At 38.7% G+C, this 16,947-nt stretch overlaps 1 protein-coding gene across 2 annotated transcripts in view; it reads right to left on the reverse strand.

The window, feature by feature from the left end:
* Positions 1-9,399, reverse strand: part of LOC135203631 (uncharacterized) — a 109,572-nt gene extending 100,173 nt beyond the window's left edge. Inside the window, exons 1-3 of one of the 2 annotated variants that reach the window (XM_064233467.1) lie at positions 9,238-9,395; positions 6,516-6,690; positions 5,160-5,327 (exon numbers count right to left, since the gene is read on the reverse strand). In XM_064233467.1, coding sequence (XP_064089537.1) covers positions 5,160-5,327; positions 6,516-6,682 — 335 coding nt within the window. In that variant the 5' untranslated portion in view covers positions 6,683-6,690; positions 9,238-9,395. Of the gene's footprint in view, positions 1-5,159; positions 5,328-6,515; positions 6,691-9,237 lie in introns of both variants that reach the window. The other variant, XM_064233468.1, reaches the window with a different exon arrangement.
* Positions 9,400-16,947: the final 7,548 nt, after the last annotated feature.

Consider the following 16,947-nt stretch of genomic DNA (forward strand, 5'->3'; position numbering starts at 1 on the left):
GTCTGAATACAGAATTCAGCATCACTCTGTACCCCTTTAATTGTGGATGTAAAATGTCCCCTAGACGTCTTCCAAAACAACAACAAAAATTCTGCAAGTTGGGCTATAGATGTTTTAGAAGATGAGAGGTCACATCTTCTGCACCAACTGCAAAACTGCCCACTTCGTTTGGTAGACTCTGGTAGAAGAGTCGTGTTTACACTGAGCAATAGCTTTCGCAACGTCTCTTGAAAAACCTTTCGCTCTGACAAGCTCCCTGACAGTCTGAAGCCTGTCAGAGCGATTAAGAATAACCCCTGATGAAACTTGTTGAAGTGGGGTTGTCTGAGCAAATTTTTTTGTTGTGGAAGGAGCCTTGGAAAGTCCGACAGAAGTTCTATGAGGCCCGGGAACCATTCACCTCAGAAGGGAGTGATCAGGATCATCATGTTGTGATGTGACTGAAATTTGTTTATAACTTCCCTGACTAGATTAACTGGGGGCAATCCATAAACTTCCATATTTGACCAATCCTGGAGCATCGCATCTGTTGCCCAGGCTCAAGGGTCCGAGGGAGGAGAGCAGTTCAGGGGCAGTCAATGATTTCGTAAGGTTGCAAACAGGTCTACAAACAATCTTCCCCCCCAATTTCCACAGTTTCGTGCACAACTGTGGATTTAGTGAGCATTCCATGGGTACAACCTATTTGTGAAAACTCAGCTCGTCTGCTATAACGTTCAACTTGACCTGAATGGATCGAGTGAGACATTGGGTCTGGTTCTTCTGGGCCCAAAGGAGAAGACCTCTGGCTGCTTTGCAAACAGTGCGGACGTTTTGAGTGAACTGCAACCACTGAGTTGCATGTCACTGAAACAAAAAGTTGAAGAGCTCAATGAATTGCCTTCGGCTCCTTGATGTTTATGTGAAGATCCCTCTCTTCTTGAGACCAAGTCCCTGAGACTTCCAAATCCCCCAGAGTTGCTCCCCAACCCAGATCTGATGCATCTGAAAAAGTTTGGCTCAGGTTAAACTGAAGGAGCGACTTGCCCACTAAAAACCTTTATTCTTCTAAACACAATAGGTCTTGTTTTATCTCTGGAGTGATGGTGAAGACAAATGAATCTGGGATAGCCTTTCTGTTCCAATTGGCTTTAGGAAGCACTGCAATGGCCTTGCATATAGTCTTCCCAATGGGACAAACATCTCAATGGAGGAGACGGTTCCCTAGAGGCTCATCCAGTTGTTGGCTAAGCAAAACTGGTGACCGATGAAATGTTGAACTTTCTGGTTGCAAGACTGAATTCTTTTGTCTGACCTAAAAACTCGAGAGTCTATCCCCAAATAGACTAAGCATTGAGTTGGGGCTAATTGCGACTTCTCTTTATTTATTACTAGACCTTAATCATGGGGCAATTGAAGTATTCCTTAAGTCCTCTGTACATTTCTTGGCTGGAGACCAAAGAAGCCAGTTGTCTAAGTATAAGCATACCTTGACGCCAATCAGGTGAAGCTATTGCGATAGAGGTGCAAGAACTCGTGAAGACTTTGTGGGGGCCTGTGCTCAGGCCGAAACACAGTGCCCAAAATTGAAAGACCTGCTCCTGGAACATAAATCTCAGGTACTTTCTGCACTCTGGGTGAATTGGAATGCGAAAGTATGTGTCTTTCATATCAATGGTTACAATCCAATCTCCCTGACAATAGCCAACTTGGGAATCCCTCTGATGCAGTGTCTTCTACTACTTCTATCGCTGGTTTCTTGAGAAGGTCTGAAACCTCCTTTGAAAGAACTGAAAACTTACAAGATTTTTCTGAATACGCCTTCAAGTTGATTGGACAAGACATTAAAGGGGGTTTTCCCCCTGAAGGGGATCAAATAACCTTCTCTGAGCACTGACTTCATCCATGGTTCTACTGGTTCTCTTTACCATCTTTCCAAAACATGCAGGAGTCTCGCACTTAAGGTACACAGAGGTCTGGATCCTCACTTGGCAGATGATGGTCAAGTAGCAGATTTTTTGCCGGTAGGTCTAATAAAATGCAGGTTTGTTCTTGGTCGAGGTCGAGTTCTTCCTAGGCTACCTCAAAAGGGCTGAGGTTGAAGCAGTGAAGAGGTTCTTTCCGCAAAAGAAACTGAAGGCTGAAGGTGCAAGATTAGTCTCCTTAGGCTGCTTGGTTGATTGTACATGAGATCGCGAGTTGCTTTCTTTTGAAACTCTGTAGCTGCTATCTCTACAGTAGCGTGCAGAAACAGACTGCTACTATCCAAATCTGCGAAAAGCAGAGACCTTAGAGAAGTTGTGACTCCCTTCGATGTAAACGAGCACCACAGCTCTTGTATTTTGAGAATGCCGGTCGAAAAAAGCACTGCTAACTTTTGTGCTCCACCTCGAGTTGCTTTATAATGTACATGAAAGCACCCCAGGTCAGTCTGCTGTAAATTTGTCTTGCAGTGATGAACAATCACCTACTTTCCTGGTAAGTGCTCACATGGGCCAATCTAAAAAACTATTCACATTTCCAAAACTTTGAAAATATTCCTTTACCAAATGATCCAACTCTATGGATGAGAACCAAACCTTAGAGTCAAAGGCAGCTATACAAACTGGGTCAATTAGCACTGGAAAATCTCCTTGGGAGGAGGCAGACACTCCCAAGGAAGGCCCCTCTCCAGTTATGTAATAACTGTACCTCCTCTTAGACAAATGGGACGGTGGTGAACAGAAAATGCCTCTTCTTGGCTTGGGTAACCAAGAATTGATACCTAGCAATGCTTTCTTGGCAGAAATCAATAGAACCATTTTCAGAAGTTTCACTGTTCCCAAGAGTTGACATAACATAAAAGCTGAACCAGAAGACATTGTCGCTATCGAAAAGTACGAAGGATAACAGAAGAGAAAATAATTCATGAGAGCCGTGCAAGCTGACAAGGGTTGTTCTGGTTCACCTTCTTCTTCAGCTGAAGAAACAGGAAAAGGAGCCTTGTCTGGTTGAATATCTTCAGAAACTACAAGAGCAAGAGGAGGTTTCTTTTAAAGTTTCATAATGCTGTCTTAAGCGCTGGAGGACAAGAGACTGATGACGTGTTGGCGAGAGGTGTGCGTGCATCGAGTCTCCAGTTACAGTTAATTCGCTTGCAGCATGGGCTACTGGCTGTGCTGCTGTCACCTTACATTCTCATGTACCTGAAGAAGCATCCGAAACTACGTCATCATCCAATTGCTTATTCTACAATGTGAGATCAGAAACCACTGGCCTAACTGATTCCTTTTGACACTTGCGAGTCATAGGGAGCTTTGATCTCATAAGGCAATACGATCCCACTGAACGCATGGGATGCACCTAGCATGACAGCCTTTTCTCCTGTTCCAAGCCCTCTAGTGCTTCTTTCCACTCCATTACCTGGCTCCCACCCACCTTGGACCTAGTGCCATTACCAGTTTGGTAAACTGCATGGATAGAAAATTCGAAGCAGTAGTGGAAACAGTAACTCAATTAATTGTTTCTGTGAAGTCCCTGTTGGACAAAGCTAGTGCTGGTGATTCTGGTGGTTGTGATGTTTTAGTGGAGGGGGTAGCTACTCATCCCACTGATGCTCCTAGGTGGAGGTCCTTGCTAGCTCCCCCAGCACCTGGGAGGAAGCAAACTGTAAGTCCAGGGGAAGTGGGTGGGGTTTGCTAGTTCAGTAGAACCTGTTGCTACTACCCAGGTTCCTCAGGATAACCCCTGGAAGGGTGATAAAGGAGTTTTACGCTGCCTTTCATCTGGTGGTTCCAACTTAGATGCTTATCATAGATTTGGTGCTTCAAGATGTGTCTAGGCCTTTGAAGAGGCATTTGACAGTTCAAGATGTTCCTGCAATCCCTTTTAAGTGCCAAAGGGATCAAGAACCCTCTTCTAGCTTTTGGGATGACTGAGGAACTGTCAAATGCCTCTTCAAAGGCCTAGACACATCTTGAAGCACCAACTGCATCCATGATAAGCGTCTAAGTTGGAACCACTAGATGAAAGGCAGTGCAAAACTCCTTTATCACCCTTCCAGCGGTTATCCTGAGGAACCTGGGTAGTAGCAACAGGTTCTACTGAACTAGCAAACCCCACCCACTTCCCCTGGACTTATAGTTTACTTCCTCCCAGGTGCTGGGGGAGCTAGCAAGGATCTCCATCTAGGAGCATCAGTGGGATTGAGTAGCTACCCCCTCCACTAAAACATCCCTACCACCAGAATCACCAGCATTAGCGGGTTTCCAAACTGGGGGTGGGAGCCAGGTAATGGAGTGGAAAGAAGCACAAGAGGGCTTGGAACAGGAGAAAAGGCTGTCACAAAGTCGAAACAACAGCTCCAGTGGCCGCCTTCCTTTGCCTAGCTTTTTCGAACTTGTCCAAATGTGCATTTAAAATTCGCCAGTTACTGTCATCACAGTCTTTGCACTCGATACACATCAAGTCAGGTGAACAAATTTGCCCTCAGTAATTATAACAAACTGAATGAAGGTCATATTTAGTGGAAGCCAATCTGGTATTGCAGCAGAGGAAGTCAATCTTGCAATATCGGACTAGACACAATAGTGTCAGACATGATAAATTAGAACTACCGTCAGACATGATAAGTCAAAAGCTAAGCATCTGTAAGCTTAACTAAGCTAAAAAAAACAACAACAAATATAGCACAGAGGCTACCAAATAACCGAATACTTCACCAAATCCTTTCAGCAAAACCATCCAGTGAGGTGGCCTGCCTAACCGTAAATGAAAGCTGCCTAAACAACCGTAGTCGCTGAACAGCAGAAACAAACTAAGCTCTTTAGCTACATTGTACCTATTCAGCCCCACGTGTGGGCAGAGCACTCACCTGCACCAAAAAACAATAGAACTCTCCTGCAAATTTTAAATTTAAAGTTGCAGTTAAATGTAGAAACTATAGCTATGTAATTAGTTGGTATAAAAATTTAACTTTGGGATCATTTACTGGTATGTTGGGATCATTCACTGGTATGTACAAAGAAATTATTTTCAGCAAAAAGTATATTTTTCATCTCGAGGTCATTATTGTGAAATCAGGAAATGGCATTATCAATTCTTAACTACGACTGTCATTGTATTGATCAAAAACCTAATATGCACAGCACTGTTGAGAGTTATTTTAATTGATAATAATCAGAAAAGAATATCATAAATACCTTTCACCTGCAGCTTCACCTATGGGATGCTTCAGATTTACTTTATTCTGTGTTACAGGCTTGACATCATCTGGAGTTTCACTTGTGCTTGGTGCTATACCTGGCACAGTTTCTGATTTTGGTGCCATTGTGTCTTCTTTTATTATGGCATCCTTCAGATGGTTGACCCTGTAGCACAGTGCCAAAGTCATAAATAACACTTCTGTACAATTTAGAGTTAGTCATGAGCAGGTTTAGGGAATGAGTGCAATAAATTCAATGAAATCAATTGTTATCCCAATAAGCCCTTTTACCGGTCAGTCCTTTTACTAGTGTTTTAAGTGTGCGTCCCACATGTATGTTTAAGGTTTTATATATTTCCAGTTAAACGAAAAAAAGTTGAATTTTAAATTAATCGGACAGCTGAGAATAAAAAGTTTGACCTATCCAAACAAAACAGAGCAACCAGTTTGGATCAAGCCAGTGACAGAAGAACAAATGTGGAAGCATTGACAAATGTTGCAGAATAGGCAGGAACCCTAAAATGTAGAGGAGACAACAGGCTAATCAAAGTGAGTACAAAGCAGTGATAACTAGGAAGTGCTGACATGAGAGACAAATCAGGCATATGAACCGAAACCAAGAGTGAAGAGTGCTAATCTGTAAAAATTCAATGAAAGGCCAGGAATACTATGCCAAAAAAAGATTTAATTTACTTAACTTACATGATCCATTAACTGATAAGGGTGACTAACAGAAAATCAGCCAAAGACTGACCCCTTAAAAAAAAAAAAAAGCCCGGCTGAAGAGCAGAGCACGGCAAAAGACTGTGGTCTGGAAATAGAAGAGAAAGAAGAGAACTCAACTATGGCAGGAGTTTCTGATAGTGCACTAGGGGCATGAAAATGATTGACGCCTGGAACAAGTCCACTGTCAAAAGAGTTAAAGAAGGTCGGAGGACTGACTCCAATATACTCTAAAATGAGATCTGTATTGTCAGCTGCATATTTTGGCAAAGGACACTTTTATCCTTTCCTTGTTTAATTTATCAAATTGAAAATTTAACATTCATCTCAAAACAAAGTGAAAGTTTGATTGGAACCAAGAATACACAAGTAACCTGCAGGGCCTCTCATAGCAACAAGATTCCTAATTATTTTGGGCAATTTTCTCCTGCAGTCCTACATCTAGACAATAAATCTGGACCATCTTTGTTACCAGGATTTTTTTACTTCCTTAGTTTGCATGGTCACTTCTAGTGAGTTATAGCTAGTAATCAATTAGTCTCAACAACAGGACCCTTTAACCAATCTTTGGGTGATGTTCACAAATTAGTAGTAAAAGTAATGTTGATTCAAAAACACAACACAGACTTACTGTTCTGTCTGCAAGAAATTTCCAGAGCTGCTTCCACCTGGAGCTTCACCAGCATCATCTAGAGTACCTGTGGTACCCCTGTGAGCTCTTACATTGTTTACACCTGAGTCTTCAATCAAAATGGAACCTGGCTCTTTTGCTGCACTGTCTCCAAAGTTTCCACCCATGTTGGAACCTGTTGTCAAGAAAGCCAGGATATATCAAACCCACATGCATTATAGATATACAGATACAGATATGCACAATGTCCTCCGACCCTCTTGATTTCTTCATTTTGGGAGCACTTGTCATTATTAAGCCTAGAATCTAAATGAATAAAGAAATGACGAAAATTTTACTCCCAGGCAAGATTAGAAATCACACCCAGGGCATCAAAACAGTGTAAAATGGCCAGGTGGATATAACATTACTTTGTTTTGATGCCTTAGATGCGAGTTCGAATCTTGCCCAAGCGTCAGAATCTCGTAATTTCTTTCTTCCTTTGGATCTGGGCTTAGTAGTGACAAGCATTTCCAGGAAATCGAGTAGTTAAGAAGGCATTCTGATTAATGAAATCACGTCACACACATTACAGATGTTTGTATATGTTTATACCTGTTTAATTTAGGGGGGTGGTTCCTTGAATGCAACCTATCGGAGAGATACTATGTACTTAATTCAGTTCACACCCAGTTATCTGTTTCTGATAGTACAGAAGGATTATTTATTGGTAACTTGGTTACAGTAACCTCGTTTTCAAGAGAGAGAGAGAGAGAGAGAGAGAGAGAGCCTTTTACAGGAAGTTATGAAATCTCTCAAATTTTCCAAACTCTCCTTTGCTCATCTCAGCTTCATAACTTGGCGAAAGCCTCCATGTACCATATTGTTTAGGAGTTTCCTCACTGCAGTAAGGAAACAGACAGTAGCACAGGAATCCAAAGTTGCTTCGACCAATCCAAGATGCAAGGAATGTCAAGACTCAGGAGTAGAGAGCCGGACTTAACGATTTGACTAATGTCAAGTACCTACACCCGATAGCAGATCAGGTGAACTTAGCTATTTGGATCAATGCCAGATGCAGCCGAATGTCAGAGTAGGAAGACTGCCAGCTAAGTTATCTATTTTTTATCTTTTATTAGAAAAATATCTCAGTCATTACATAGTACCTAGGGTCAGTATACTTTTAATAAAGGCATAAGTTTCTGCATATATATATATATATATATATATATATATATATATATATATATATATATATATATATATATATATATATATATGTGTGTGTGTGTGTGTGTGTATACACATATACATATATGTATATATATCTATATATTATATATATCTATATATATATATATATATATATATCCAACGATCATTATTATAACACTATTCCGGCCTTTTTTAGTATTATATTTAAAATTGAACATGATGGTATTCAAGAATTAAATTAACGGAAAGCCGTGATATGATCAAGACTGGGAAACTTTAGACCGAGGTAGAGTAAGGTTGTTGCTTTTTATGAATGAGAATGACTCATACTCAAAGCATGTTGGGGTGAAGGTTACTACGCGATTTGACTTATCCAAGCACAAAGGCACTTAATCTCAATAGCCATTCTTTATTGTATTTGCTGCAGTAAATGTATTGCTATTGTTATGTCATCTTTATTTTATCAGATTAATGCTTTAGGATTAATGTAAACAAAAGATAAACAAACAACAGAGTGGATTTTGGATTAGGTCTGGATCTTTGAATGGTAAGCTCGCGTGGACAGCAGCCAGTGTTTGTGGTTATACCAGTTTAAGCCCGCCACTAACGTTCATTTATGTTTTAACTGCACAGTTGGACGGGGCAGTTATAACTAAACGTTAGTGTGGACAACCTGCAGTTTTTCTGGCCGGCGCAGGCGGCATCGTCGTGATCCACACGTCCCCCCTCCCCTCTGGAAAAGAAGGTTACTCACGTGCTAAATATTCGATGCATTCAGTAGGGGGAAGGGTGTGGATTGTTGGGGGGGGGGGGTTGTACCCGGTACGTATGGATGAAATCCGGAGACCGGTTTTACCATAGTAAGTCTTGTGACCATGAATATTAGTATTACTTCTAATAAAATTTCTTACAGTACTGTAAGTAAATGACCATTATATACTTATTAAATATAAATATATATATATATATATATATATATATATATATATATATATATATATATATATATATATATAAAGAAACATCTAAATGATGCTTTCCCTTTCCATTCGCTCATAGGTAGATGTTTTATTTACGAGATTTTTTTCTTTACTGAATCACTAAGCAGGTGACGTTTTAAGGAAAATAATATATATATATATATAAAAATTTCCGAATAGGATGACGTAACATAACATGGTGCAAAGTCTGTGGTGACTGAGTCCACCGACGGTACGTATCTTCGCTACGCGAAACGCGTTGTACACACGAAGCAGGGAATTTAAAATTGTGCCTTCAAGACTTTTTCGTAAAATTTCCAACACTTTCCTACACTTTATTTGTCAGACATTATTAAGCCAAGGATTCGTAAACTTGAAAACTGAATGTTAAAAAAAAGGATTTTTTTTTTTTAGATTTCACTTCGAAGATACAAGCCTGTTGCTAAACGTGATGAAACACGTTCCGCTCCACCATGTAACCACAATACGTATTGTAATTAATAATATACACACGATGAGGGTTTAGAATAATTATTTGAAATACTAACCTTTTTGCTAAAGTTCACGAGAAGAAAGGGGCACAAAGAGGATCGGTTTTCTCACACACCGTTTTTTTATAATCTGTCCAATCCCGAATGGTGGCGGATTCGTACTGCCGTCTGTCGTTGGTGGCGGCTCGGTGCGGACTCCGGATCAGACTTGGAAGCGTCGTACCGCCAAATCGGCCGCGCCTATAATTGAATGTGACACCTCCATTACCCAGTTCACACACGAATAAACATTTTCTTGGTGATAATTTCAATGGTATGGTGCCCACAAATACCCAGATATGGAATCTCATCCCTATCATCAACCCAAATTCCCCCAATAATGATAGGGGTGTATATCCATCGCTGGCAACTTGCAGACGTCTCATTGCCATTTCGTCCTGTATTTAACCATTCACGCGCACATCTCCCATTCGTAGAAATGATAATAATCCATGTTAGGAATTGGGGAATGCGGAGGTTTAATGAATATGTTTCCGTATGCTTTCATCACGGACTAGATTATCTAGATCTTGATCATGGCATTAGGATAATTTAATGGGAAGCCACGAAGTTGCCTATAGGCATATTATCTAGCGAAAGAACTAAACAAAACAAAAGGGGGAAGGGGATTATTGTTTAATATCGAAATCACTATACCTCGTGAACAACTTTTACACCCAAGGATATACATAAGTGTAAATCGTACATCTTTCTATCTCTTTTTAATTTTTATATATATATATATATATATAATATATATATATATATATATAAATGTATATGAAATAGTACTTTCTTCCGATAGTTTGGAGTTTTTATGGACTTTATATAATATATATATGTGTGTGTGTGTGTAAGGATTCCAGGCGAAGATATTAAACAGCATTCAGCAGGGTCCATAAAGCCCATCAAAAAGGACATATTCATTCCATAAGAGACGTTTCACACATTGTCTATGTGTATCCTGAATCTGCAAGGATAACATACAGTACGTTAAAGTTTATAAAAAAACTATTTTTAAAAAAATATATAGTTTTGGTCATTCGTTATTTTCCTTCTTTGGATGGTTTGGTGAGAACTGGTTCCTTTTTTATTATATACTTTTTAATTTGTATTAATTTTAATATTTGTAAAAAAAATTTCTCAACTAAATTTTTTTTTAAAACTTAACGTATAGTATGTTATCCTTGCAGATTGAGGATGCACATAGATAATGTGCAAAACGTCTCTTATGAAATAAATATGGCCTTTTTGATGTATTTATTGGACCCTGCTGAATGATATATATATATATATATATATATATATATATATATATATATACATATATATATATACACCTATATACACATATATATAGATATATATATTATATATATACCTATACATATACAATACTTGTACTTCATTTCATATAAATATATGCATGAAGTACACAATAATCAATGTGTATTTACTGCATGAAGTGTTTGATCATAAGAGGAAGTTTTGTACGTCTCTCTCTCTTGTCTGTGGGTATCTACTCATACATAGCTCAAAATCACAATTAAACCTTGATAATCACAATGTGTTATGTCCTCCAATTAAGATACGCACACAGATTTATGTATATGTGTACCATTTTTTCAGTCGTTACTTAAAATTACGTCAGGAAATTAATTAATGCATTAACTATTTTTTTGTTTTTTGCTGGAACTTCACACACTCCCCCTTCCCTCCCTAAAAACGATCTCGCTTCGGATGCGGAAGGAGGATGGGACCGAGAGTGGATGTGGTAGATTCTTCCTGAAAGGCAGTAGGATGAAGGAGGACGGGGTAACGGCAGAGTGGTGGGAGGGAGGTGTGGTAGAGCAAGTGGAGTTCATCTCGACAGTTATGACAATTCCCTTCCATGAGGAGCGAGTTTTTCCACCGATGAGTGTTTTGGTGATGTTGGTCACTGGCATAGTTTATTACTATAACATTCACTCATGTTAACTCTGCGGTGACTTCATGCATAATGTATGTGCATGACATGAGTTTGTATATGTGTATGTATATATATATATATATATATTATATATATATAAACATACATACATACATACATGTAGTATACATGCATACACTCATGACTTGCATGTTTGTATGTATGTATATATTATACTATATATATATATATATATATATATATATAATATATGTGTGTGTGCGTGTTGTGTGTGTGTGATTATATATAGTATATATAAAATCACAGAAATACATACATACAGTCATACACACAAGTATACAAGTATACACACACGTCTTGCACTTATGCATAAAGTAACCGCAGAGTTAACATAAGTGAATGTTAGTAATAACCTCTGCCACTTATCGGCGAAAGAACTCGCTACTCTTGGAAGGGAATTGTCATATCACGATGATATCAATCAATATCAGTCCGGGACTCTCTCTGCTTGCCTCTATCATCCCCCCCCCCCCCCCCCCCCCCCCCCCCCCCCCCCCCCCACCAAGTGAGATCGTTTGGGAGGTAAAGTGAATTTAGATATTAACCCTCTTACGCGATTGACGTATTAAACGTCGAGTCAAATGTCTCCCGTATGCCGATTGGACGTATCATACGTTCGGCTCAAAAAAGTTTTTTTAAAAAAAAATTCGCGGAAAAATACTTATAGGCCCTACCAGCCGAAAACTTTTGTATCACGCGCCTTGGGGGATGCTGGGAGTTCACGGATCAAGGCGTTGTTTTGTTTACAATCGCTACGCAGGCGCGCAAGCGCGAATTTCTTTCTTATCGCACTAAAAAGTATCAGTGACACATCTCGGAAATTATTTCGTCACTTTGAGATAATTATTGCACCATTTTAAATTATCCTTTACATGAAGTATTATATATGAAAATGTGTGCAATTTCATGCACAAAAAATACAACTAAAAAAAAATACTCATGATGTAGCTTTTATTCAGTTTTTGAAATATTTTCATATAAATAAAAAACGATAAGTTGCAAAAAATTTCAACCTCGGTCACATTTGACGTCTACAGAAATGGTCGAGAAACGCAATTGTAAGCTAAAACTCTTACATTATAGTAATATTCAATCATTTGCCTTCATTTTGCAACAAATTGGACGTCTCTAGCACAATATTTTCGATTTATGGTGAATTTATGAAAAAACTTTTTCCTTACGTTCGTGCGATAACTCTTCCGATAAATTTTTTCGTGCGAGTTGCCTAATGTTTTGCACCCTTTTAAATTTGCCGTTATATAAAGTTTTATATATGGAAATGTGCGCCATTTCATGCACAATACAACAAAAAACAACCCATGGTTGTAGCTTTTATCAAGTTTTGAATATTTTTCATATAAATAACGTTAAGTGCAAAAATTTTCAACCTTTCGTCAACTTTGACTCTACCGAAATGGTCGAAAAACGCAATTGTAAGCTAAAACTCTTATATTCTAGTAATATTCAATCATTTACCTTCATTTTGCAACGACTTGGAAGTCTCTAGCACAATATTTAGATTTATGGTGAATTTATGAAAAAAAAAACATTACGTTCGCGCGGTAACTTCCGAAAAATCAGAATTTTTTTGTGCGATTGTCGAAATGTTTGCACCATTTAAAATTAGCTGTTACATAAAGTTTTCTATATATGAAAATGTGCGTAATTTCATGTAGAATACAACTAAAAATGATTGAAGGTTGTAGCTTTTCTCTTTTTTCGAAATATTTGGCATATAAATACTACGATAAATAGAAAAAAAACCACGTTCGGTCAAATTTGACTCTACCGAAATAGTTTGAAAAACGCAATTGTAAGCTAAAACTCTTACGGCCTAGTAATATTCTGTCATTTTTTTTTCTTCATTTTGAACAAATTTGAAGTCTCTAAAACAATATTGTGATTTATGGTGAATTTTTGAAAAATATATTTACCTTCACTCCCGCGCGCCGATTCGCGGCCGCAAGTCTCCGAAATACGTACATGGCATTATCCTAATATTTGCTCCTTTTCATATTAGCCTTTTTATAGAGTTTCATATATCAAAATGTGCGCAAATTCATGAAAAATACAATAAAAAATAATTGAAGGTTGTAGCTTTTTCCATCTTCGAAATATGTCCTATATAAAAAAAAATATATATTAAAATTTCGACATTCGGTCAAATTTAACTCGTCCGAATTGGTCTGAAATCTGCAATTCTAATCTAAAACTCTTACAGTATCGTAATATTCAATCATTTGTCTTAATTTTGAAACAAATTGGAAGTCTCTAGAACATTATTTAGAATTACGGTGAATTTTTGAAAATAACATTTTTTACGTCCGCTCGTTACGAATTCGTACATCATTTTGTGATAATATTTTTCCGGTGTTGCTTTTATTGTTTTACAATGTATTATATATCAAAATGATCGCAATTTAGTGTAAAATACAACGCAAAAAAAAGTAACTGGTTAGCTTTGACCGTTGTCTTGGCACAAGCTGATTTGAATACAATTATGTATGAATTTTTGTTTTTTCGCTACCATATATCGCATTATTTACATATGATAATGATATTATTTTTCATTTCTGATGGTTGCATTCTAAACTTCAGGCAATGACAAAAAAAGGAGCCAAAAATGAACTCTTAATCTTCAAAAGTACGCGCGCTGTAATTTTTTGAAAAAATTATTTTTTCCACTTCCGCGCTCACTCCAAACCAGGCCCGGCATACGGGAGACGTTTTGATTTTTAGGGCTCCGGCGTAAGAGGGTTAAAGGACATTTGTAGCTTGAATTGATATATAAATGGATCACGGTTCGATGTGATAATTATTCATAACAAAAGGCTACGTTCTGTCAAACGCTCGAATTGGCCAACATGGTAGACGGGGTTTCATATCGATTCTAATTACGAAAGCTCCAGATCGAGGGTGATTTGTAAGGTCAGAATCGATATGAACTTATAGGCGTCCTATGTTGGCTGATTGGATAGCGTCACTGACCGTCCTGATTTCGTCCCCCCTCCACTTGGACGGTGGGGTTCGATCCCATGGGGGGACGAAATTATTATCAATTAAAAAATTCCCCTTCGGTACATATATGAAAATATATCATTTGGGAGGTAAAGTGAATTTATATTATTGAAGGACATTTGTAGCTTGAATTGATATATAAATGGATCACGGTTCGATGTGATAATTATTCATAACAAAAGGCTACGTTCTGTCAAACGCTCGAATTGGCCAACATGGTAGACGGGGTTTCATATCGATTCTAATTACGAAAGCATCCAGATCGAGGGTGATTTGTAAGGTCAGAATCGATATGAATTCTTATAGCGTCTCTGTTGGCTGATTGGATAGCGTCACTTGACCCGTCCTGATTTCGTCCCCGTCCACTTGGACGGTGGTTCGATCCCATGGGGGGACGAAATTATTATCAATTAAAAAATTCCCCTTCGGTACATATATGAAAATATACATTTGGGAGGTAAGTGAATTTAGATATTAAAGGACATTTGTAGCTTGAATTGATATATATATATATATATATATATATATATATATATATATATATATATCAGGAAGGTTGGGGCATCTGGAACGCCGTAGATTCAATATAAACAGGATGGAGAAAAGCCAGCGTAGCATCATATATTTATTATTCCAAATTTTCGAGACTTTGGGTCTCATCATCAGGGCTGCAAAATATACAAATTTAAAATAAGACTCAATATTAATATCAATAAAATGGAACAACATAAAAGTTAAATATGATAATTTAAAAAATGAACTAAAATAAAATAAAAAAAATAAAAAGTGAAGAATGCCTTAAGTAGTACCTATCTCTATGTGTGTGTGTGTGTATATATATATATACATATATACTATATATATATATATATATATATATATATATATATATATATATATATACTATATATATAACGTGGTGCAAGACCACGACTCCGCCCTGTAGATGCTCACGCCAGTCCGGTAACAAGAATCTGTCTTCATGAAACCTTAAAATGAAAATATAATAACCCAGGCTATTTAGATGTGCTTGGAATAAATGCGTAAGAATCGTGATGCTTCATATCCGCTTTAAGCCAGTTCGTCTTGCTCTTGCACCTAACATCATCTATTACGTCACCTGCGAAGCGCTACTGTCCGCAGACACGAGAGTTGTCTCCTCATTGGCTCCGACCTCTCCTCGTGTTGCCATTTTATGTTCAGTCCTTTAATTAATTAATTAAATTCCTAGTGTGTTCCAACGTAACCTTGCAACTTAAATATTGCAGCCATGTTATATATTGCTATGTTTATTGATCTTTTCGTCTACCCAGTAATTAATTCATTATTTTGCTTTGTAAAACGGCAGCCATATCCCTCCAAATATCAGCTGATTTGGGCGGAAAACCAAAGCTAGCCGTCCAGAGTTAAGCATTTCCTGTTGGAATGGGGGAGAATATAGTCTTTTGTCAGCTTTAGGGACATATCTCAAAGGGAAGGATGTAGGCAGACTGGTACTTCTTAGGCCTATATCTTAAGCTCTTTTTCCTGTGAACCCTCTGCTGGCTGTATGTTCTGTTTCCAGGATTTGCCCTGCTCGTGGGGGGTTAAGCTGACCCCCAACACCCAGGCAAGACACCTGCGATCTCTCTCAGACAGCTACAGTTCGTGACCTCGGACGGATGTCCGACCACCCGCCTTCCATTTAGGCCTATCCATGGCGTTAGTGGCGCGCCAAGATACCCAGACCTGAGACAAAGCCAGGCCTCATTTCTACAAAGATCCACTGAACATGGCATCCAGGTACGTCTTGTGAAACAGCATATTGCCAGTCCCTTACATCCTAGTGCCTAATTACTCCCCATTTTCCCAACTTCTATACCAAAAGAACTCATCCCTTTGTTTCCTCTCACTGCCCCATGCTTCCCCTTGTGTGATCGTCCCAGACAAATGAAGTCATTGCATACCTCAGTGAAACATTAAAGTTCCTTTTCCCCAGTGTTAGAGAACTGAATAATCAAAATTTGTGCAAGAAATCCTTTTTTCTTTTATCTTGTGTAATTTGGGATCCTTTTCCAGATTCCCTGAGTCACGTGTCAAGTCTGTCTGCCCGCAAGTGTTGCATTACCGCAAGTTTATGAAACCAGCTTTTACGAATTCCATTTTGCGCCAGCTATCATTCACTTGAGAGATATTATTAGTCCATGTGGGGACCAGTTGCATTTACCTAACCTTTGGCTGTTAAGCAGCCTCTTGTAAATAAATAGCTGTAAAGTACTTAGCTGAGTTTCTGGCGACCTTTCCTCTAGAGTAAATTATCACTATAAATCCTTTTACGGTAAGTTCAAGCAATTCACATTGATTTCCCTCAACTTTTCCTGTTTACGCATTGTAGTCCTCTCAAGCCAGGCTCATACGTAACAATATATATTTGCATAAGGTTATGGAATATTAGGAAAATCAAACATAAAGATTATGTTCACGCCAGAATGGTAAACGTGGCTGTTATAAGAAAGTCTCGGCCTTTTGTAGACTTTCGTAGATAGAGTATGTTGCTCTCCCCCCCCCCCCCCCCCCCCCCCCCCCCACCCCCCCCCCCCCCCCCCCCCCCACCCCCCCCCCCCCCCCCCCCCCCCCCCCCCCCGGATGCCAGTTTCCGTTTATGGTCCTTCATCGTTGCCGAGAGCTTTGCATACTAAAATCGGCATCTTATAGAAAACGGAATTCATTTTATGGCCCAG

The sequence above is a fragment of the Macrobrachium nipponense genome, chromosome 36 (genome assembly GCF_015104395.2).
Source record: "Macrobrachium nipponense isolate FS-2020 chromosome 36, ASM1510439v2, whole genome shotgun sequence".
NCBI classification, from domain to species: Eukaryota; Metazoa; Arthropoda; class Malacostraca; order Decapoda; family Palaemonidae; genus Macrobrachium; species Macrobrachium nipponense.